Source organism: Phyllopteryx taeniolatus, chromosome 1 (genome assembly GCF_024500385.1).
Source record: "Phyllopteryx taeniolatus isolate TA_2022b chromosome 1, UOR_Ptae_1.2, whole genome shotgun sequence".
Taxonomy (NCBI): Eukaryota; Metazoa; Chordata; class Actinopteri; order Syngnathiformes; family Syngnathidae; genus Phyllopteryx; species Phyllopteryx taeniolatus.
In genome coordinates, this window is record NC_084502.1 from 43,403,911 (window position 1) to 43,427,005 (window position 23,095).

A 23,095-nucleotide genomic window follows, 5' to 3' on the forward strand; every position below is an offset into this window, starting at 1 on the left:
ATCAAGGAAACAGAAACTACATCTTGAAACTACATGTGTATGGGACAGTTTTCAAAAGGGAGTTTGAAACAGTCCTTATGACTGTCTGTCATTTTCACCACATTTGCACAAGTTATCACAGAAATATATAAAACGAGTATAGAACATAAAAAAAACATACCTTATCGCTAAAACATTGATTAAGGATTAAACATCCATTTATTAAAGGAAGACAGGTTACTAATACGGCGGCACGGTGGCCGACTGGTTAGAGCGTCAGCCTCACAGTTCTGAGGACCCGGGTTCAATCCCCGGGCCCGCCTGTGTGGAGTTTGCATGTTCTCCCCGTGCCTGCGTGGGTTTTCTCCGGGTACTCCGGTTTCCTCCCACATCCCAAAAACATGCATGAATTGGAGACTCTAAATTGCCCGTAGGCATGACTGTGAGTGCGAATGGTTGTTTGTTCCTATGTGCCCTGCGATTGGCTGGCAACCAGTTCAGGGTGTACCCCGCCTCCTGCCCGATGACAGCTGGGATAGGCTCCAGCACGCCCGCGACCCTAGTGAGGAGAAGCGGCTCAGAAAATGGATGGATGGAGGTTACTAATACATTCTGAAAAGATCTACAGCACATAATTATTATAAGGATATTCATGAATTTGGTCAAATGCATATTGTGTGTGCATGGGAAATGAACAGTATGTACTGTAAGGGTTAAACTGAAAAATGTCCCTATCCCTAAGAATGCGTTGATAAGAGGAAATTGTGTTCGTGCATGTTGATGAGGTGCATATACTGTAGGTGCCTCCCACTTCCACTGTACAACAGGAACCGATGAAAAGCCTGCAACCTAGAATCCAAGTTCAGCACTCATAAAGGGTCTCCTTCTCTCTGTGACCATGACTGTAAGTATTTGCTAACAGGCATTTAATGTGCATCTGTCAGCTACAACATTGTGCAAGTTTGTGCTCGTCTGCTTCAGCCTGTTTATCCAGTGCCGCCTCCCCTTTCTTTACTCTACAGGAACTCTTTATCAAAGCAGCAGAAGAGGTGAAGGTGCTGAAAACACGGCCTAACCGTGACGAAGTGCATGCACTTTATGGTTTATACAAGCAGGCCACAATTGGGGACCTTGATTCTGGTGAGTAAATGTTTAAAAATGTAAAAAAACAAAACATTTTGTCTCAGGATATGTGGTGTTTCTGAACATTAACTCCTAAAAGGGTGCGCGCTAAAGATAGAATGAAGCCAGACTGGTTGGGTGTCATTGTGAAAATGATGAAAAGACTGATAACTTTACAGAAAGGTGGTTTATTTCGTCCTGCAACACATTCTTCAAATATTTGAAAAGCGAACGTACATGTGTATTGATAATGCGGATTCTGAAGTTCCCTATTCAGATCGTTACTGATCAAGGATTCCGTGCGACAGTGAGTTTGAAGCGGTGTTTATTGCAATCGTAGGCTTGAGAAAATCAACTGGGTTCTTTCCATCCACAGATCGTCCAGGGAGATTTGACATCCTAGGAAGACTAAAATGGGATGCATGGAATGAAAAGAAAGGTACATCTTAAACACTTCAGTGAGATGTGTATGTCTGACAAGTAGATTGCAGAGATTGACTGGTGGTTCTGACCCCACAGGTCTGTCCAAAGAAGAGGCAATGGCTGCCTATGTTGATTTGGTGGAGAAGCTGAAAACAAAATACGGAATCTAACATCTGTCTCTCAAATGATGATTATTATCTTGATATTGTGATGCTCCCAAAGAAAAAAAATGCAATACCAAATCTTTTATTTGTATAGTAAAGTTGGAGCTTGATCCTGCAGTCAGTTGTAATGAATCCCTCAGTTTTTAACCTGTTAATATTAAAGGGAACATAAATTAGCAAATTTTAATCAAAAGACCTTGTATTTTGTGAGCCTCCTTTACTTCCACTTGTACGCTAAGAGCAGTTTTTTTTTTCTCCAGCATCCGGAGACCGCTGTACACAGACCACATTCTCGTTGTGGTGCCTTCAGGGGCCCAATTATAATGGTGAAATCAAATCAGAATCAGAATCAGAATCATCTTTATTTGCCAAGTATGTCCAAATCAAACAAAGAATTTGTCTCCGGTAGTTGGAGCCGCTCTAGTACAACAGACAGTCAATTTACAGAACACTTTGGAGACATAAAGACATTGACAAAAAACAATTGTGCAAAAAGATGCAGAGTCCTCTAGCACTTAGAGCAGTTCGAATAACTAATATTGCAATAGTCCGGTGCAATGACCATTGTGCAAAGGGCGCCGAGACTTCAAGGAGTGTATGCGGTTTAAAGTGACGAGTAGTGCGATAGTCTGGGACAATGTTGGTTGTGCAAATGTTACAGATACTCCTCAATCAGTGTGCAAATGGAGCAGATGCTACTCTGGCATGAGTGGCCAGTATATGCAAATAGTGCAGCATGGCGAGACAACAAATGTGACAACGAACTCAAGTCAAAAAATTGCCACCTTGTTGTAATGGAATTATAGGTTAGGTGTTTAAGAAGTTGATCGCAAGAGGGAAGAAACTGTTGGAATGTCTACTAGTTCTAGTTTGCATTGATCGGTAGCGCCTACCTGAGGGAAGGAGCTGGAAGAGCTGGTGACCTGGGTGCGGAGGGTCCGAGAGGATTTTGCACGCCCTTGTCTTAGTTCTTAGTCCTCAAGGGTGGGTAGGGGGTACTGACAATCCTTTCAGCAGTTTTGATTGTCCGTTGCAGTCGGAGTTTGTCCTTTTTTGTAGCCGCACCAAACCAGACTGTGATGGAAGAACAGAGGACTGATTCGATGACCGCTGTGTAGGACTGTCTCAGCAGCTCCGGTGGCAGGCCGTGCTTTCTCAGAAGCCGCAGGAAGTACATCCTCTGCTGGGCCTTTTTAAGGACGGAGTTGAGAGATTGTAATTCCCAGGAACTTGAAGGTCTCGACGGTTGACACAAGGCAGCTGGACAACGTGAGGGGCAGCTGTGGTGAAGGATGCCTCCTGAAGTCCACGATCATCTTGAGCGTGTTCAGCTCCAGGTTGTGTCGGCCGCACCACAGCTCCAGCCGCTCCGCTTCCTGTCGATATGCAGACTCGTCACCATCCTTGATGAGGCCGATGACAGTGGTGTCATCTGCAAACTTCAGGAGTCTGACAGTCAAGTGCGCTGAGGTGCAGTCGTTTGTGTATAGCGAGAAGAGCAGCGGAGAGAGGACACAACCTTGGGGCGCCCCAGTGCTGATGCTGCGCGTGGATGAGGTTGCCTCCCCCAGCCTGACCTGCTGTGTCCTGCCCGTCAGAAAGCTGTAAATCCACTGGCAGATGGCAGGTGAGACACTGAGCTGGAGAAGCTTGGATGAAAGGAGTTCAGGGATGATCGTGTTGAACGCTGAGCTAAAGTCCACGAACAGGATCCTCGCGTAGGTCCCTGCACTGTCGAGGTGTTCTAGGATGAAGTGCAGTCCCATGTTGACTGCATCATCCGCAGACCTGTTCGCTTGGTAGGCAAACTGCAGGGGTCCAGCAGGGGACCTGTGACACTCTTGAGGTGGTCCAGCACGAGACGTTCAAAGGACTTCATGACCACAGATGTCAAAGCGACAGGCCTGAAGTCATTCAGACCCGAGATTGCAGGTTTCTTGGGGACTGGAATGATGGTGGAGCGTTTGAAACAGGATGGAACTTCGCGCATTTCCAGAGATCTATTGAAGATCTGAGTGAAGACTGGAGCGAGCTGGTCCGCGCAGACTTTGAGGCAGGATGGAGGCACATGGCCGCGGAACGTCCGAAGTCTTTACTGGTCTTTAACAGAAGATGAAGCTCGTCCATTTTGTTGGGTAGGGAGCGTATATTCGCGTGGTGGATCGATGGGAACGCCAAATATGTGTCCTCTCTTGCGGAGTTTCACCTGAATGCCGGCCCGTTTCCCTCTGTGGTGCCGCTTCCGTCTCCATGCGGCGAAAACCGCGGACGCCGCTCCGGTGATTAACTCGGGGAAAAAACTGAGCGGATTTGCGAAAGTTGGTGACAGAAAGTCCGGAGTAGCCTTCTTGATGGTTAGCAGGTCTCCCCTTGTGTAAGTGAGTCGTGTAAGGTCTCCAAAGACGGACGAAAAACACAAAAACAAAAACAATACTAGAGAGCACGTTACCGAGGCGACCACACTGGTAGGCGCCATCTTCACAAATGTATAATCACTATATGATTGTAATGCTACCCAAAAAAAATCAGTTTGGTCGCATTATGGTTTTAAGGTCATTCTCTACAGTAAAGGAATGCAAAATGAAGTTCTTAAGTGAAAACACTAACCAATTTAATTATATTTTAAATGATACGTCAACAGCCGAAACCTTTTCTTTTTAGGAAAGTGCAATATCAATAGTTTATCTATTTAGGAAATGAAAGCTGCAGAAAAGTGGAACAATAATAGTTTGAATAGTGTAAATTATCTTGCTATTAAAAACATCAATGGCATTTATTTCTTGAACCTGATAGAGGCTGTTGTTTGTGTGTAAATACCACTGGAAGTGGCATTTGTACTACACTTTGGTTGTGCAGCATTATCTACATTTGTGTGATGCAGTTTCAAATGAGTTAACGAGATTTTGATGTTTTGTTAAAAGCTTATTGTCCAGGATGCTGAGCTGCACAAAGTTCCCAGACTAGGCGTGTGGCTCGAGTGTAAGGCAGTTACACTCGTTGTCCCTTACCTAATACTGTATATTCCCTGTAGGAACCGAAGAAATTCCTCACAATATTACACAATTGCCTTTGCATTTTGATTGCCATAGTTTTTATCATGAGTAACTTCTTTGGAGCACAAGTTGGTCAAAAATTGTAGCAAGCATTTGTGGGCCACATAAAATGACACAGGCCTTCGGGCCTTCAGTTTAACACTTGTGCATAGAGAGTGAATGTACTTTTCATGTCAAATCCAAAGCCTTTTTAAAGTAGGCATGAATAAAGACTCTTTAGCACCAGTGTATAGTGGTGCCTTTAGATATTAGTTAAATTAATTCCATGACGACGCTCGTAACTCAAAACACTGGTTTCTCAAATCATCAAATGCCATTAATCTGAAAAACGAAAACAAATTCGTCTCGTAATTTTTTTTAAAACGGAAAATAGTACCCTTTAATATTTTACATTCTAAAAATATATCTTAGTACCACAATCAAACAGAATGTAAAGAATCAAACAGTTTGGGCATCATGACTAATTTTTGGCCACCTGGGGGCAGTATAATACAAACATCCATCCATCTTCTTTCCTGCTTATCCTCACTAGGGTCGCCGTCGTCACTTGATCAAGCCTTCTCTAACATTTCATACTACAAAATAAATGATCTATGATTATTGCCGATATCGGTCCCGGCCAAAACTCAAGTCTGCAATGTCTGCATCGTATCAGAAGTGAAACAGTTGGATTGGGACTACCCTAATTAAGATATTAACTCCCAGGTTCTTACAGCTGTAGTCGTAAGACACGATATACGCATTCCAACACACTGCACATCAGTGGCACAGCATTCCTCATTTCTCTCGTCCTGTCCTTTTTTGTCCTCTCTCATCTTGTCCTATTGGTTAGTTGTTGCATGTACTCACCGGGTGTCCACCTGTCTGCAAATAGGAACGAGACTCCTCCTCCATTACGTGTAGTCAAATATCTAGATTGTTCAACTATTGTTCTGCTGTGGTTTGTACCCCTATTACCCTTGTCCAAGGGTGTCGATGTAGTAAAACAAGTTGAACAGTTTTACTGGGGTCCTAATCACAGGGAGGCCCCTGGGCATTTGTAAATTTCTTTTATTTCAATATTTCAGCTATTAAAAAAACATGAGTGTTAAAATGAGTAAAATTTGCTGTTAAAGTTAAGTAAGGTTGTTTTGATCAAATTAGAGCTATGTTCACACTGCAGGTCAATTCCATTTTTTGTTTTTGTATTATTTATTCATTATTAATTTTTTTTTCCGTCCAATGTCGGCCTATCTGATTGTTTTCACCTCAATCTGAACAGGACGGGGCGTGTAGGCTAAACGTCATTAAACGGCGACAAACGTCACAATCGTTTGACAAAACAGACATGCCACAAAACGGCAACGGCGGACGAAGGCAGTGGCAAAAAAAAAAAAAACAACAAAAAAAAAAGATGCTTCTTTTGAACAGATGGATACAAGAAAATGTTGGCTCCAGTTGCACAAAATCGTTGCAATCGCCACAAGTGCGTCATGAACTACGCGAAGGGCATAGTCACTTCCGTCAATCCGGCGATTCGTGTTTGTGCGCATGTGCAATGTGACGTCATGGACGCGTTCCGTCCGCAGTACAAGTCGCATTTGTTTTCAGTAATGTGAACGACTACATAAAAAGATAAGATTTAACCAAAAAAATCTGAATTGGGCATCAATATTACTGGCTCCAGGACAAGCACCGCTTCACTATGATTGGCTGTTGTATCTCATTAGAACACGCCCTATTGCTTCCAGACAGGCAACGTATGTGACGGAAGTGTGGTGGCGTTAATATGTTTCCCCCTAACCCACCTTAATCCATCCTAAACAGCCTTAAACCCCAACCGTCGGCTCCAAACATAACCACAAACGTCTGTTTTTATTTTGTACAAATGTGATGCATGCGTGTTTGAGATGGTCATCTCGTTACAATTGCGTAGCCTACATTTCCCGCGACGCAGAGCTCGAGCGGCGACGCAGATCAGTATGGATTCACAATTATGTTCGACATCTATTCTGTCTGTCATTTTGTTTTAAATTACATTCAGTTTTCCTTTTTCTGGTCAAAAGGAAAATGATCAGAAATTAAATAAATGTATAATTAAAGATAAAGTAACTTGAAACAAGCGATAGAATAATACAAACAAGAAATTAAAATAATAGAACTACTTGAGAGTTCTGGTTTTAATACCCTGCTTTAAACCCATCAGGAGGTTACCACAGTTTTTTTTTTTTTTTTTTTTTTCCTGTTCGGCTGTTAGGTCAAGCAGAATTGAGGATCTGTATCCCTTTAATGCAGGAACAGTATTACTGTGTCACAGTGGCGTTTTTAAGCTTCCGCTGTGGTTTGTTAGTATTATAATTGATGTTTATTGAGTCAGAATCGATCAGTCGAACAGAACAAAGTTTCTAGAGGGGAGAGAGAAACAAAGACAAAGTACTAATTGTAAACAGGATGAGAAAAGTAAATCATGATATATCTACAACAATGAAACATTAGATATGAGTGTTGCAGGGGGCTGTAGTGCTACACCCTGTGAGGGAAGGACAGGACAAGATAGAACACAACAAGGACAGGAGAAGAAGCATGCAGGACAACAGTCGTGAACCTGGCTGTACAACTGAAGTGTGGTGGGATTGACTATGTAAATTATAAAAGTCTATAGGACGACAGTGTGAGTGAGGGGATACACAAGCAATTCGCATATTCATGAGTTATTTGTCGCAATAAGTGAGTGGCCCCACACCCAGCAAAAGAGTCCCGGGGGTGTGTGCCTGCGGACATATGCAAGTGAATTGACACTGTTTTGTATGCACAAAGACTGACAGCAGTGTCCTCTAATTGCTGTGCCTGCACCGCGGCAGCTGAGGACCTCACCCAATCGATCGAGGGGCGGGATCGGGCCCAGGGGTCCACCCGTGAGCAGCCCAGTGGACGGGACACGTCCCACAACGAGAGACCCAGGGCGGTCTTCCAGCCCCACTGAGGCGCCCAGACACCTGGCCACCCGCTGGAGGCTGCAGGGACCCAATGCTCAATGGGATTCATTGGGATTTGCACAGGTGACTTAAAGACAGCCGAATATCGGACATGATTAAAACATTTTCAGCATTGTTTGGACAGGGGGGCTGGCTTGTTTCAACCCAGAAAAGGGTTTATTCGCTTTACTTCCAGAGCAGTAACAATTTTCTTGTTGTGACTGCTAGCTAGTACTGACTACCCATCTATAGCTCTGACTAGCAAAAGATTATGGAGTTTGTCCAGAAATAATGAGCATCTCTGGTGAGTACAATGTATTTTATTAAGTTTTTATGCTTTTGTCATGTTATTAGAACTGCTCTATTGTAGTGTAGAGGTTTGTACTTTTTGGGAGGTGATGTAATGGAAGATAAATGTTGAACTATATGTTTCTTGCTTTAGTAATAATGGTATACAGGACATCATCAAATACACTGAACCTCTCTGCAATGCCACGTATAGTTATATTACGTTTTTGTACATTATTTTGTGACGTCATTATGGTGGTATTAGATATGGATTGGGACACTTAAGCACCCACTGAAGGCCCAGGTCCGAAATGCACCGCATGCCTCTGAAACAAGGAAAGATGGGGAGTTTGAAAAAATTAAATAAAATTCAACTCAGTTATCACCTCTCTCTCTCTGAGCATGCTCTCGAAAACCTGGGTTCGATTGTGACTCATGAACATCCATCATCCATCCGCATTCCTGTTACATCCACCCAGGCTCCTGCCGGAGACTTGTCTGTATTCCACTGTGGTGGACAGCATCGCTGACACCAGAACCCGCACTTCAGGCTTACGCACCTCTTTCTGATATTGTCATTTGATTTGTAAAGCGTCTTTGAATTATCTTGAAAAGCACTGTATGTTTGATGTACAGAGGAACCTCGAAAACACAGACCCCAATATAACGGATATTGGATGAAACAGACCGTCGGGATTGAACATCCAGCCATCCATTTTCTGTACCGCTTTATCCTCACAAGGGTCGCGGGGGTGCTGGACCCTATCCCAGCTATCTCCGGGCGAGAGGCGGGGTACACCCTGAACTGGTCGCCAGCCAATCGCAGGGGATTGAACAATGTTTCCAAAAATAGTTTCCATTTGTCACTTAAACTGCTGTTGAAAAAGTCTGTTAGTTCCAGAATTGCCGCTGTTGTTTACTGGCGCTGTGGCACAATGCAGGCAGAGAATGGGACTGATGTATTTCCAGGTCACAGATATGGAAACAAAAAATAGATCAAATTCAAAAGAGTGTATCCCTTGCCTACATGGCGGCCATGTTGAATGTGGACTGCAATAGCACCAAACTTTCAGACCTCCCATTTATCAGCACAAGTCTCAAATGGCACAATTGTTTTAAGAATCCGATTATTGCACCCATTTCAACAGCTTGGTAGAAAGGTTTAGAAACCGCACAATCTCAGTCAGCACCATATCATTCCTCGCCAATCTGGCACAATCCCGATTTTGAGATTAACAAAATACCCGTTTACTGCAACACATGGGAACAAAGTGGAATTAACCGCCTACAACACTTATTCAAAAATAATGCATTCATGTCACGTAAAAGCTTATTCCAAGAACTTTAAATTCGAATTGGTAACTTCCTTCAATACTATTCAGTCAGAACAACAATCCTAAAAAGATTCTCAACACACGTGAATACTTTAGAACTACCCGTTTTTGTTCAGAATATAGTAGAACTACTTCTGCAAAACAAAAACAAAAAACTCCTTTCAAAAGTATACAAATTAATCTAAAGTTAAAGTACTAATTCAATACACTTACCAATCACAAAATGGGAAAAAGACCTCTCAGTGTCTACTGACAGCGATTACTATGCACAAATCTGCAGAAATACATTCTCAGTGACAAAAAAACAATCATTTACCAATAATCCAGTTCAAAGTACTCCTTAGATCACACGTTACGCAATATAGGATACATAAAATGGGCTATTTGAAATCAAACATAAGCACTCATTGTACTGAAAACGCTCCAGAAACTTATTTGCATGCTCTTTGGCAATTGTACACCCATACAGCGCTTCTGGTCACTAGTTACACAGAAACTTTCCTCAGTTTTGAACTGTAGGATTCCGATTTCTCCTAATCTTCGTCTACTGTGTGATTTAAAAGGTATACATCTTCCAAATAAACATGCTCAAAGATATACAGCTTCCAAATTAACATGCTCAACCAATACTTGTAATTCTAGCAATCGCTAAAAAAACAATATTGTTAAACTGGAAAGATAAACAAGCTATCAACATTAACCAATGGCAAAATGAAGCTTGATTCTTGTTTGCCTGGGAAAGAATGTCATACAGTAATGTAATGTCATGTGTAATGTAACGTGACCAAATCATATCTTCTCATTTTAGACTCCTGTACACACCGTAGGCTCACATGCATGTAGTTGAACCTCTATCCTTCTGGATCTGCGATGTGGGCCTCTGGGGATGCTGTTCCTGTTTCCCCCTCCACCTCTTGGGTCTGCTTGTGCCTGTGTTGCTCTCCTGGGGGGTGATGGTCCTGGGGCTGCTCTCAGTCCCTGGGTGCCAGGGAGGTGCCCGCTGGCCCCACTGCGGGGGTCTCGTCCTGGACTCCGGGTGGGGGATTAGGGGCCGTGCTGCTGCGTCCCGGGCCCTTCGGTTGTCGGGCTGCAGAGAGATGGGGGTCTGCCCCCTCTCCCAACCCTTGGGGCCCAACCTTCATCTCCCCTTCCAGCCTTCCTGGCTGGGGACCACCCTGGGTCCTGGGGAGTGGGTGGCGTCACCCTGATTGGGTCCCCCGCTGGACGGGCTCACTGGCTTGGGCTGGGCCCACCTTTCCTCAATGTGCTGGCTCAGCAACTCCGTACACCAGTTGACTAACATGCATGTGATGTCATGTTCATTAGGGTTGGGCATCAAGAATCGAGAACCAATTGGAACCGGGAATAACATTCCGGTTCTCTCGGTATCGTTCAAATTAGAAATTTCAGTTCCCAGTTTCGATGCCTAAAGTCCCCAAAGAAGAAAGTGCCGAAACCCAACGAAGAAGCGGCGAAAACCAATGAAGACGTGCTTGTTCCCAGCGGCGAACAAAAGTGTCTTAACTTTGTTAAAATAAATGACCATTCACCTCAGTGCAACACTTGGATTAAGATTATATAGTGCAAAGAAGGTTTTTACGATGTGTAGAAGTCTGACGCACTCCATCCCTCTCTGAGCCTTTGCCAACACTGCGTGGAACTTCAGTCAAGTCAATTGCGTGAGTGAAACAAAATACGTCTTTGCCAACATTGAGGCAGCTATCAAGTTGATCGGTGGGTTGCACTCTTGCACTGATGTTCTTTTTAGCATTTATTTTGTATTCAAACCAATGTAAGAACTGATGACAGACACAAAAATAAAATATAAATTACTTTACCATACTGGAATGAAAGTAGAAACAGTCACATTATAACCTTAACATTGAGCTAAAACTTCACCAAAGGTCAAACTAGCAACTTTACATCACAATGAATTCACAAAAACGTCACAAAGTATCACAAACACTAACCTTGTGTCTCATCGGTGTGTAGGTAAAGGAATCAACATTTTACAGAGCATTTGGTTGCATCCATTACTCCTTCTTGTGTCTCGTTTTAAATTCGTTTTTACTCATCTTGTCTCTTGGTTAGTTATTGCATGTCCTCACCATGTGTGTGCCTGTGATGACCGAGCTTCTCACCCTATCTCTAAGGGAGAGCCCGGACACCCTGCGGAGGAAACTCATTTCGGCCGTTTGTATCCGGGATCTTGTTCTTTTGGTCATGACCCACAGCTCGTGACCCTAGGTAAGGGTAGGAACGTAGATCGACCGGTAAATTGAGAGCTTCACCTTTCAGCTTAGCTCCTTCTTTAGCACAACGGACCGATACAAAGTCTGCATCACTGCAGACGCTGCACCGATCCGCCTGTCGATCTCCCGCTCCATTCTTCCCTCACTCATGAACAAGACCCCAAGATACTTTAACTCCTCCACTTGGGGCAGGATCTCATCCCCGACCTGGAGAGGGCACGCCACCCTTTTCCGACTGAGGACCATGGTCTCAGATTTGGAGGTGCTGATTTGGAGGTGCTGATTCTCATCACACTCGGCTGCGAACTGCTCCAGTGAGAGTTGGAGATCACAACTTGATGAAGCCAAGGAGCCGAGGAGCTTTTAAACCACCTCAGGGACCTCAACCCCAGAGATAGGAGAGCCCGCCTCAGAGAACCCAGACTCTGCTTCCTCATGGGAAGGCATCTTGGTGGAATTGAGAAAGGTCTTCGAAGTATTCTCCCCACCAGCTCACAACGTCCCGAGTCGAGGTCAGCAGCGCCCTATCCCCACTATTACAGTGTTGATGGTGCACTGCTTCCCCCTCCTGAGTCGCCGGATGGTGGACCAGAATTTACTCGAAGTCATCTGAAAGTCTTTCTCCATGGCCTCACCGAACTCCTCCCATACCCAAGTTTTTGCTTCAGCGACCACCAAAGTTGCATTCCGCTTGGCCAGCCGGTACCCATCAGCTGCCTCAGGAGTCCCACAGGCCAAAAAGGCCCGATAGGACTCCTTCTTCAGCTTGACGGCATCCCTCACCGTTGGTGTCCACCAACGGGTTCCTCAGCAATGAAGGCGCAGAACATGGTGTACTTGGACTCGATGTCCCCCGCATCATGAGCAAAGTTCTGTCGGAGGTGGGAGTTGAAACTCCTTCTGACAGGGGATTCTGCCAGATGTTCCCAGCAGACCCTCACAATACGTTTGGGCCTGCCACGTCGGACCGGCATCTCCCCCCACCATCGGAGCCAACTCACACCAGGTTGTGATCAGTTGACAGCTCCGCACCTCTCTTCACCCGAGTGTCCAAGACATGCGGCCGTAAGTCCGATGACACGACCACAAAGTCGATCATTGAACTGCGACCTTGGGTGTCCTGGTGCCAAGTGCACGTGTGGACACCCTTATGGTTGAACATGGTGTTCGTTATGGACAATCCGTGATGAGCACAGAAGTCCAATAACAGAACACCGCTCGGGTTCTGATCGGGGGGGCCTTTCCTCCTAATCACGCCCTTCCAAGTCTCACTGTCATTGCCCACGTGAGCATTGAAGTCCCCCAGCAGCAATGATGGAGTCCCCAGCGGGAGCGCTCTCCAGCTCCCCCTCCAAGGACTCCAAAAAGGGTGGGTACTCTGAACTGCTGTTTGTTGCATAGGCACAAACAACAGTCAGGACCCGTCCCCCCACCCGAAGGCGGTGGGAGGCTACCCTCTCGTCCACCGGGGTGAACCCCAACGTACAGGCGCCGAGCCGGGGGGCAATAAGTATACCCACACCTGCTCGGCACCTCTCACCGTGGGCAACTCCAGAGTGGAAGAGAGTCCAACCCCTCTCGAGAGGACTGGTACCAGAGCCCAAGCTGTGTGTGGAGGCGAGCTTCTACAGCCGGGGATCGGATCGGCAAGGTCCCTGCCTTCGGCTACGGCCCAGCTCGCACTGCACCCGACCCCTAAGGCCCCTCCCACAAGTGGTGAGCCCATGGGAAGGGGGACCCACGTTACCCTTTCGAGCTGTGCCCGGCCGGGCCCCATGGGTGCAGGCCCGGCCACCAGGCCTTTGAGCCCCACCTCCAGGCCTGGCTCCAAAGGGGGGCCATAAAAAAAATTCATGTAGAGCATTGACGTGGCGGCCATGTCTTGAGGGATATATCTATTGTCTATTGTACATAGACTTGCAGCGCAGAGAGAGAGCCGTGTCGGCAGTGTTAACGCTGAGGAATACAAACAGAAGTCTATGGGGTCTGAAATTTTTGATACAGTACCAGTTTGTTTTTTTTTCTCAAGCCTTTGGCAACAGATTTGGAATGAGGAAGCACACAAATTCCTTGCGGCTCATGAAAGCTATCACCTTGACCAAGCGCACCGGCGTGGTAAGTTTAGATAAAATGTAAAACTTTCAAATATTTTCAAGCTTTTTTAAAATATCTATTTACAATAACTTTGTACTGCACTGGGCGTTTTAGGCCATGCAAAAACGTACAAAACAATAAATTCATACTGTATGTTAATATGGGTGCATACAGCCTAAAAAAACAACAACATTGCAGCTGTAATAATTGCATTACAGACACAGAAGGGATAATATGTATGTGCACATATATACATTTATTATTACTTTAAATTTATTTTAAATCTTTATAAATCTGTGTGCTTGTTTTCATGCACTTGACTTAACATTGGACGTTAGCTTGGAGAAACGGATGCCAGTGAAAACTATCCCCGTGAGGAGGAAACAGTTAGAATCATTCCTGGTAGTTCATTGCGTGCCGATTCGTAAATCACTCATGGCAGTAGTTCACTGAGTAGTACAAATCTGGCATGTTCATTACACTACTACAGTCCCTCAAAGTGACTTGCTGTAGTTCCTCTTTCTTGGTCCTTGGCGAATCACATGACCGTACATTCAGTAGAGTCCTGCCGCCACCTGCACGCTAGCTGCTCATTGGTTATTTGCCAGAGATTCAGAGTGAGTGAAAGAACGGTGCACTTCTGCCTTCAACCGGTTGAGCTCAACAGAGAAAAGAACTAATCACTTAATGTAGTTATCCCACTGTTGTGGTCACAGCAATGCCTGTCCTTTGCGGCTTCTCACAGCACGGCGAGAGAGCAGGTGACGGACCGCTGAAGAGTACCGAGGTGGCATGTCTGTTTGTCGTGAGTGAGGTGACTCAGGCGAGTGCCCATTCAGTGTGTATAAATCATTGTGAAGCACAATTCACTAAGCATTTGTTTGTTGGCCCACTAATAGAGAATGTGAGTTGGCTGACTGGCTGGCTACATAACCTTAAAAAAAAGGCAACTCCAAGGGACTATTTATTCTCCCTGCTTGGCACCATCCTGTTCCCACCTCCGAACTTCACTGTTGGTATGAAGTTTTTAGGGTGATGTGCAGTGTCATTTCTTCTCCAAACGTGGTGTCCATTATGGCATCCAAACAGTTCCATTTTGCTCTCATCCGACCAGACTATACTCTCCCTGTACTTAACTGGCTTATTAAATACAGCGTGACTGTTCTTGAATAGGCGGCACGGTGGACGACTGGTTAGAGCGTCTGCCTCACAGTTCTGAGGACCTGGGTTCAATTCCCGGCCCCGCCTGTGCGGAGTTTGCATGTTCTCCCCGTGCCTCCGCGGGTTTCCTCCGTGCACTCCGGTTTCCTCCCACATCCCAAAAACATGCATGGTAGGTTAATTGACGACTCTAAATTGCCCGTAGGTGTGACTGTGAGTGTGAATGGTTGTCTGTTTGTATGTGCCCTGCGATTGGCTGGCAACCAGTTCAAGGTGTACCCCGCCTCCTGCCCGATGATAGCTGGGATAGGCTCCAGCACGCCCGCGACCATAGTGAGGAGAAGCGGCTCAGAAAATGGATGGATGGATTGATGGATGTTCTTGAATAGCCCAGACAGAGCCCTGACTTAAACCCAATTGAGCATCTCTGGAGAGACCTGAAAATGGCCACCAATGTTCACCATCCAACCTGACAGAACTGGAGAGGATCCCTAAATCCAGGTCTGGAAAACTTGTTCATTCCCAAAAAGATTTCAACAATTTCGTTTTTTTCTGTCAATTTCGGGTGCTGTGTGTACATTGAGGGAAAAAATTAACTTAAGTGATTTTAGCAAATGGCTGCAATATAACAGAGTGAAAAAATTAACGGGGTCTGAATACTTTCCGTACCCACTGTGTAATTATATAGATTCACTCTTTGAAAATGTTTTGCACATACCCCCGGCTACAGAAGCTGGCTCTAGGGACATGCAATATCACCTCTCTGGCAAGGAAAGAGCCCATGCTGGTGTGCGAGGTTGAGAAGTTCTGACTAGATTTTAGATGGACTCACCTCCACACACAGCATGGGCTCTGGTACCAGTCCACTTGAGAGGGGTTGGAGTCTTTTCCACTCTGGAGTTGCCCACGGTGAGAGGCGCCAAGCAGGTGTGGGCAAACTTATTGCTCTCTGACTCGGTGCCTGTACGTTGGGGTTTACCCTGGTGGACGAGAGGGTAGCCTCCCTTCGCCTTCGGGTGGGGGGACGGGTCCTGGCTGTTATTTGTGCCTATGCACCAAACAGCAGTTCAGAGTACCCACCCTTTTTGGAGTCCTTGGAGGACTATATATAGTCCTTAGACAGCGTGATGTGTGCATTACCGCATTGTGTCAGAGCAGTTGTGGCAGCCTCAATGCCAGTGGAGAGCAGTTCCACAATTGTGTTATTTCATCCATTAACTCTTAAGGTCCCACATACAGTGTCTGCTCTCCTATTGCAAACGAATATGGCATTTTTATCACCTGCAAGACATTTATCTTGCATGGCCATCTTGCTGTCACAACCACAATTGACTGTTGAGCGATGCACAACCTTAAATCTAGCCACACTAATACCCTTACCTGATGAAGGCACGCAGCATGATTGTCAGGAATTGGCTGAACAAGCTGCTGAATTAGTAGCATTAACCGAGGCATGCAAACTAATGATAAATAAAGATGTTACAATCTATATTGATAACCAAAATGCGTATTCCACAACAAGAACGCAATTATTGGGAAAAACAAAGTGCAAAACTACAAAATGAAATTTACATTAGCACAGAAGGGAAACAAATACTTCAAAAAAAAAAAAAAAAACCTATTGAAATGGGCTGCTATATTGAGACATTGTGTGTCACATGTCTCAACCAGAGGGATGGTGGCACAGATACATCGACACTTTACAGCCCTAAAAAATAGCAGAAAGAAACACGTGGGTTCATTTAACACACTGTAAAAGTCATTTCAGCTGAGTACTCAAATAGGGAAGGTGAGCAAAAGTCTGATAACGGAGCGGGAGCAGATGTGTAGATTCTGAAAACGCTTGCTGGTCATTGAAGAAAAAAGACACCAACCCGTTTAGTGAGAACTCAGCAGAATGGCACACCTGTGTTGGTTACGAGATTCGATAGGTTGTTACGTAGCAACTTTGGCTACTATGGTGTTGGTTTTGTTTATGTGGTTAATGGGACGTCCCACCCTGAATGATACCAACTGAGAGGTGTAAATCATGGGATCCTATATATCCCGTAACAAAAGCAGACAAACACAAACCAATGTTTTCTACTTTAGTCGCATCGAGTAATTTTACTTGTATCAACATGATTAGTAAAGGCAAGAAATTAGGACCACTGAACGACACACAGTGTAAAGTAACCTTAAAAGTAGGACCAAAGTTTATGCCAGTATCACGGAGCGACATCTGGTGGTGGTGTGGAGATGATAGACTGTTTGATAGATTACCTAAAGATGTATCTGGATTGTGCGCTATTATCACTTTGATATTGCGTGTGTCAGTATACCCTATGCCTGTTCAAGATTTAATGGAAAAAGCACCAATGTTGTTGTCAAATCTAGAACATAGACAAAAAAGAGATTTATCCTGGCAGTGGCAAAATGATCCAACATACATCGACGCCATAGGTGTTCCTCGTGGGGTTCCTAGTCAATACAAATTAGCTGACCAAGTTGCAGGAGGATTTGAGTCCCTCATATGGTGGTGGTGTACGATTAATAAAAATGTTGATAGGATAAACTATATCCACTTCAATGTACAGAGATTAAGAAATTAGACTCAGAGTGGGTTGGAAGCTGTGCATGAGCAGCTCAAGGCTACCTCTTTAATGACGTTCCAAAGCCGCTTGGCTGTCGACATGCTCCTCGCAAGAGAGGGAGGTGTTTGCGGTATGTTTGGAGAACAATGTTGTACATACATTCCAAACAATACTGCTTCAGATGGCAGCTTGACCAGAGCCATCGATGGTCTACGGACCCTCAATCACAAGATGAAGGAACACTCTGGTGTAGACACCTCCTTGTGGGACAGCTGGATGGACGTTTTTGGTAAATACAAAACCCTAATTTCATCAATATTGATATCAATTGCTGTTTTTGCAGCCATTCTGACATTGTGTGGATGTTGTTGTATCCCATGCATTCGGGCTTTAATCAGTAGATTAATCACCACAGCAATTACCCCCATGGAGAACCGTATGGAGCAGATGTATCCTTTACTAGTTGTTGATAATGACGATGATGACGATGATGATGATGATGTTGTTTTACCTGATTTGTTTCCTGATCCAGGTGATTACGATGTTTAAACTACAACATTCATTGATGACAAGTTTACTCTGAGTATAAATGTATTTGTTTCATAAAAATGATTCTACAGTTAAAAATCGAAATGAAGTGACTGTAAGATCCATCCATCCATTTTCTGAGCCGCTTCTCCTCACTAGGGTCGCGGGCGTGCTGGAGCCAATCCCAGCTGTCATCGGGCAGGAGGCGGGGTACACCCTGAACTGGTTGCCAGCCAATCGCAGGGCACATAGAAACAAACAACCATTCGCACTCACAGTCATGCCTACGGGCAATTTTTAGGGTCTCCAATTAATGCATGTTTTTGGGATGTGGGAGGAAACCGGAGTGCCCGGAGAAAACCCACGCAGGCACGGGGAGAACATGCAAACTCCACACAGGCGGGGACGGGGATTGAACCCCGCACCTCAGAACTGTGAGGCTGACTCTCTAACCAGTCGGCCACCATGCCGCCTTGACTGTAAGATGATATGAGAATTTGTGCAAATACATGATAAACAGGAGGGAAATGTAAATAAATTGTCGGTCTCATGTCTTCACCTTAAACCCCTCCCCTTAGTGTGTTATGTCTTGTAACTTAGTATGTTATGTCTTGTAACTTAGATACCTCCCTATTTCAAATAAATACAGGAGCAACGGGGGTGATTGTTCAGAGCGTGATGGGAGACTGGAGCTGAGCAATCTCCCATTCGTCCTCCTCATGAGCAAAAAGAAACCAGCGTCTTCATTCCTTTGTGTCTATTTTTTTTATAGGTGTTGGGTGAGATAGATCCAACAACCCTGGTGGACAAGAGGGTAGCCTCCCTTCGCCTTCGGGTGGGGGCACGGGTCCTGGCTGTTATTTGTGCCTATGCACCAAACAGCAGTTCAGAGTGCCCACCCTTTTTGGAGTCCTTGGAGGGGTGCAAGAGAGCGCTCCCGCTGTGGACTTCCTTGTCCTGATGGGGAAATTCAATGCTCACGTGGGCATTGAGAGTAAGACTTGGAGGGGCTTGATGGGGAGGAACGGCCCTCTTAACCACAACCCAAGTGATGTTCTGTTATTGGACTTCTGTGCTCGTCATGGATGGTCTATAATAAATACCATGTTCAAACATAAGGGTGTCCACGTGTGGACTTGGGACCAGGACACAATAAGTCTTAGCTCGATGATCGACTTTGTGGTTATGTCATCTGACTTGTGGCCGCATGTCTTGGACACTCAGGTAAAGAGAGGCTCGGCGCTGTCAACCGATCACCACCTGGTGGTGAGTTGGTGCCGTTGGTGGTGGAAGATCGGGCGTTTTTGGCTTTTGGGACTCCAGAGGGACCTGATGGGTACCGGCCTGGCCAAACGGAACACAGGTTTGGTGGTCGCTGAGGTTAAAACTCGGGCATGGGAGGAGTTTGGTGAGGCCATGGAGACTGACTTCCGGACAGCTTTGAGGAATTTTTGGTCCACCATCCGGCTTCTCAGGAGGGGGACGCAGTGCACCATCAACACTGTGTATAGTGGGGATGGTGCGTTGCTGACTTTAACTCGGGACATTGGTAGTCGCTGGGCCGAATACTTCAAAGACCTCCTCAATTCCACTGACACGCCTTCCCATGAGGAAGCAGAGTCTGGAGACTCTGAGGTGGGTTTTTCTGTCTCTGGGGTTGAGGTCACCGAGGTGGTTAAAAAGCTCCTCGGTGGCAGGGCCCCAGGGGTGGATGACATCAGCATCATGACATCAGTATCTCGTCGCTGCTTTTTGCAGATGATGTGGTCCTGATGGCTTCATCAAGCCACGATCTCCAACTCTCTCTGGAATGGTTGGCAGCCAAGTGCGAAGCGGAAAACCAACACCTCCAAATCTGAGGCTATGGTCCTCAGTCAGAACAAGGGTGGAGTGCCCTCACTAGGGTCGCGGGCGTGCTGGAGCCTATCCTCAGAACTGTGAGGCTGATGTGCTAACCAGTCGGCCACCGTGCGATCATATATTAGTATAATACCATTTTAATTTGAATTACATTTTATGTTATTAAAAAGGATAATGGCTCTCCCAATGGGGTCGACTGTGGGTCGAAGTCGAAGTCAAAGAAGAAGAAGAAGAAGAGGTGGAAAGCGGGTTCTTCGGCAGAAAGAGAAGAGGAAAACACAGAGCCTAGAACTGAATGTGGGGACTTTGAATGTTGGGACTATGACAGGAAAATCTCGGGAGTTGGTTGACATGATGATTAGGAGAAAGGTTGATATATTGTGTGTCCAGGAGACCAGGTGGAAAGGCAGTAAGGCTAGAAGTTTAGGGGCAGGGTTTAAATTATTTTACCATGGTGTAGATGGGAAGAGAAATGGAGTCGGGGTTATTTTAAAAGAAGAGTTGGCTAAGAATGTCTTGGAGGTGAAAAGAGTATCAGATCGAGTGATGAGGCTGAAATTTGAAATTGAGGGTGTTATGTGTAATGTGATTAGTGGCTATGCCCCACAGGTAGGATGTGACCTAGAGGTGAAAGAGAAATTCTGGAAGGAGCTAGATGATGTAGTTCTGAGCATCCCAGACAGAGAGAGAGTCGTAATTGGTGCAGATTGTAATGGACATGTTGGTGAAGGTAATAAGGGTGATGAAGAAGTGATGGGTAAGTACGGTATCCAGGAAAGGAACTTGGAGGGACAGATGGTGGTAGACTTTGCAACAAGGATGGAAATGGCTGTAGTGAACACTTTTTTCCAGAAGAGGCACGAACATAGGGTGACCTACAAGAGCGGAGGTAGAAGCACACAGGTGGATTACATCTTGTGCAGACGATGTAATCTGAAGGAGGTTACCAACTGTAAGGTAGTGGTAGGGGAGAGTGTGGCTAGACAGCATAGGATGGTGGTGTGTAAGATGACTCTGGTGGTGGGGAGGAAAATTAGGAAGACAAAGGCAGAGAAGAGAACCATGTGGTGGAAGCTGAGACAGGACGAGTGTTGTGCAGCTTTTCGGGAAGAGGTGATACAGGCTCTCGGTGGACGGGAAGAGCTTCCAGAAGACTGGACCACTGCAGCCAAGGTGATCAGAGAAGCAGGCAGGAGAGTACTTGGTGTATCTTCTGGCAGGAAAGGAGAGAAGGAGACTTGGTGGTGGAACCTCACAGTACAGGAAATCATACAAGGAAAACGGTTAGCTAAGAAGAAGTGGGACACTGAGAGGACCGAGGAGAGGCGAAAGGAATACATTGAGATGCGACACAGGGCAAAGGTAGAGGTGGCAAAGGCAAAACAAGAGGCATATGATGACATGTATGGCAGGTTGGACACTAAAGAAGGAGAAAAGGATCTATACAGGCTGGCCAGACAGAGGGATAGAGATGGGAAGGATGTGCAGCAGGTTAGGGTGATTAAGGATAGAGATGGAAATATGTTGACTGGTGCCAGCAGTGTGCTAGGTAGATGGAAAGAATACTTCGAGGAGTTGATGAATGAGGAAAATGATAGAGAAGGGAGAGTAGAAGAGGCAAGTGTGGTGGACCAGGAAGTGGCAATGATTAGTAAGGGGGAAGTTAGAAAGGCATTAAAGAGAATGAAAAATGAAAAGGCAGTTGGTCCTGATGACATTCCTGTGGAGGTATGGAAGCATCTAGGAGAGGTGGCTGTGGAGTTTTTGACCAGCTTGTTCAATAGAATTCTAGTGCGTGAGAAGATGCCTGAGGAATGGAGGAAAAGTGTACTGGTGCCCATTTTTAAGAACAAAGGTGATGTGCAGAGCTGTGGGAACTATAGAGGAATAAAGTTGATGAGCCACACAATGAAGTTATGGGAAAGAGTAGTGGAGGCTAGACTCAGGACAGAAGTGAGTATTTGCGAGCAACAGTATGGTTTCATGCCTAGAAAGAGTACCACAGATGCATTATTTGCCTTGAGGATGTTGATGGAAAAGTACAGAGAAGGTCAGAAGGAGCTACATTGTGTCTTTGTAGATCTAGAGAAAGCCTATGACAGAGTACCCAGAGAGGAACTGTGGTACTGCATGCGGAAGTCTGGAGTGGCAGAGAAGTATGTTAGAATAATACAGGACATGTACGAGGGCAGCAGAACAGCGGTGAGGTGTGCTGTCGGTGTGACAGAAGAATTTAAGGTGGACGTGGGACTGCATCAGGGATCAGCCCTGAGCCCCTTCCTTTTTGCAGTGGTGATGGATAGGCTGACAGATGAGGTGAGACTGGAATCCCCGTGGACCATGATGTTTGCAGATGACATTGTGATCTGCAGTGAAAGCAGGGAGCAGCTGGAGGAACAGTTAGAAGGATGGAGGCATGCACTGGAAAGAAGAGGAATGAAGATTAGCCGAAGTAAGACAGAATATATGTGCATGAATGAGAGGGGTGGTGGGGGAAGAGTGAGGCTACAGGAGAAGAGATGGCAAGGTAGAGGACTTTAAATACTTGCGGTCAACCGTCCAGAGCAATGGTGAGTGTGGTCAGGAAGTGAAGAAACGGGTCCAAGCAGGTTGGAACGGGTGGAGGAAGGTGTCAGGTGTGTTATGTGACAGAAGAGTCTCTGCTAGGATGAAGGGCAAAGTTTATAAAACAGTGGTGAGGCCAGCCATGATGTACGGATTAGAGACAGTGGCACTGAAGAGACAACAGGAAGCAGAGCTGGAGGTGGCAGAAATGAAGATGTTGAGGTTCGCTCTCAGAGTGACCAGGTTGGATAAAATTAGAAATGAGCTCATAAGAGGTACAGCTGAGGTTCGATGTTTTGGAGACAAAGTTGGAGAGAGCAGACTTCGATGGTTTGGACACGTCCAGAGGAGAGAGAGTGAGTATATTGGTAGAAGGATGATGAGGATGGAGCTGCCAGGCAAGAGAGCTAGAGGAAGACCAAAGAGAAGGTTGATGGATGTCGTGAGGGAAGACATGATGGCAGTTGGTGTTCGAGAGGAGGATGCAGGAGATAGGCTCTCATGGAAAAGGATGACGCGCTGTGGCGACCCCTAACGGGACAAGCCGAAAGGAAAAGAAGAAGAATGGCTCTCCCAATGGTTCGCTGGAATCCTAAGGCTTGACAAATGGCTTTTGTAACCCTTTCCAGACTGATAGATGTCAGTTACTTTATTTCTCGACAGTTCTGGAATTTCTTTGTATTGTGTCATTTTGTTGCAGCTTTTTTATATATTTTGTCCAACTTGATTTTGTTGGGACAGATTA

General features: G+C 45.6%; 2 protein-coding genes across 2 annotated transcripts in view; both read left to right on the plus strand.

The window, feature by feature from the left end:
* The first annotated feature begins 729 nt into the window (after positions 1-729).
* On the plus strand, positions 730-1,869 carry LOC133475624 (acyl-CoA-binding protein-like). The gene is made up of 4 exons (XM_061768775.1): positions 730-883; positions 1,002-1,119; positions 1,478-1,540; positions 1,621-1,869. The coding sequence occupies exons 1-4, from the start codon at positions 878-880 to the stop codon at positions 1,692-1,694; spliced, it is 261 nt and encodes an 86-aa protein (XP_061624759.1). The 5' UTR covers positions 730-877; the 3' UTR covers positions 1,695-1,869.
* Positions 1,870-5,585: 3,716 nt separating this feature from the next.
* Positions 5,586-23,095, plus strand: part of cfap221 (cilia and flagella associated protein 221) — a 45,281-nt gene continuing 27,771 nt past the window's right edge. Inside the window, exon 1 of the mRNA XM_061797724.1 lies at positions 5,586-7,779. The gene's annotated coding sequence lies outside the window, so the exon portion shown is untranslated. The remainder of the gene's footprint in view (positions 7,780-23,095) is intronic.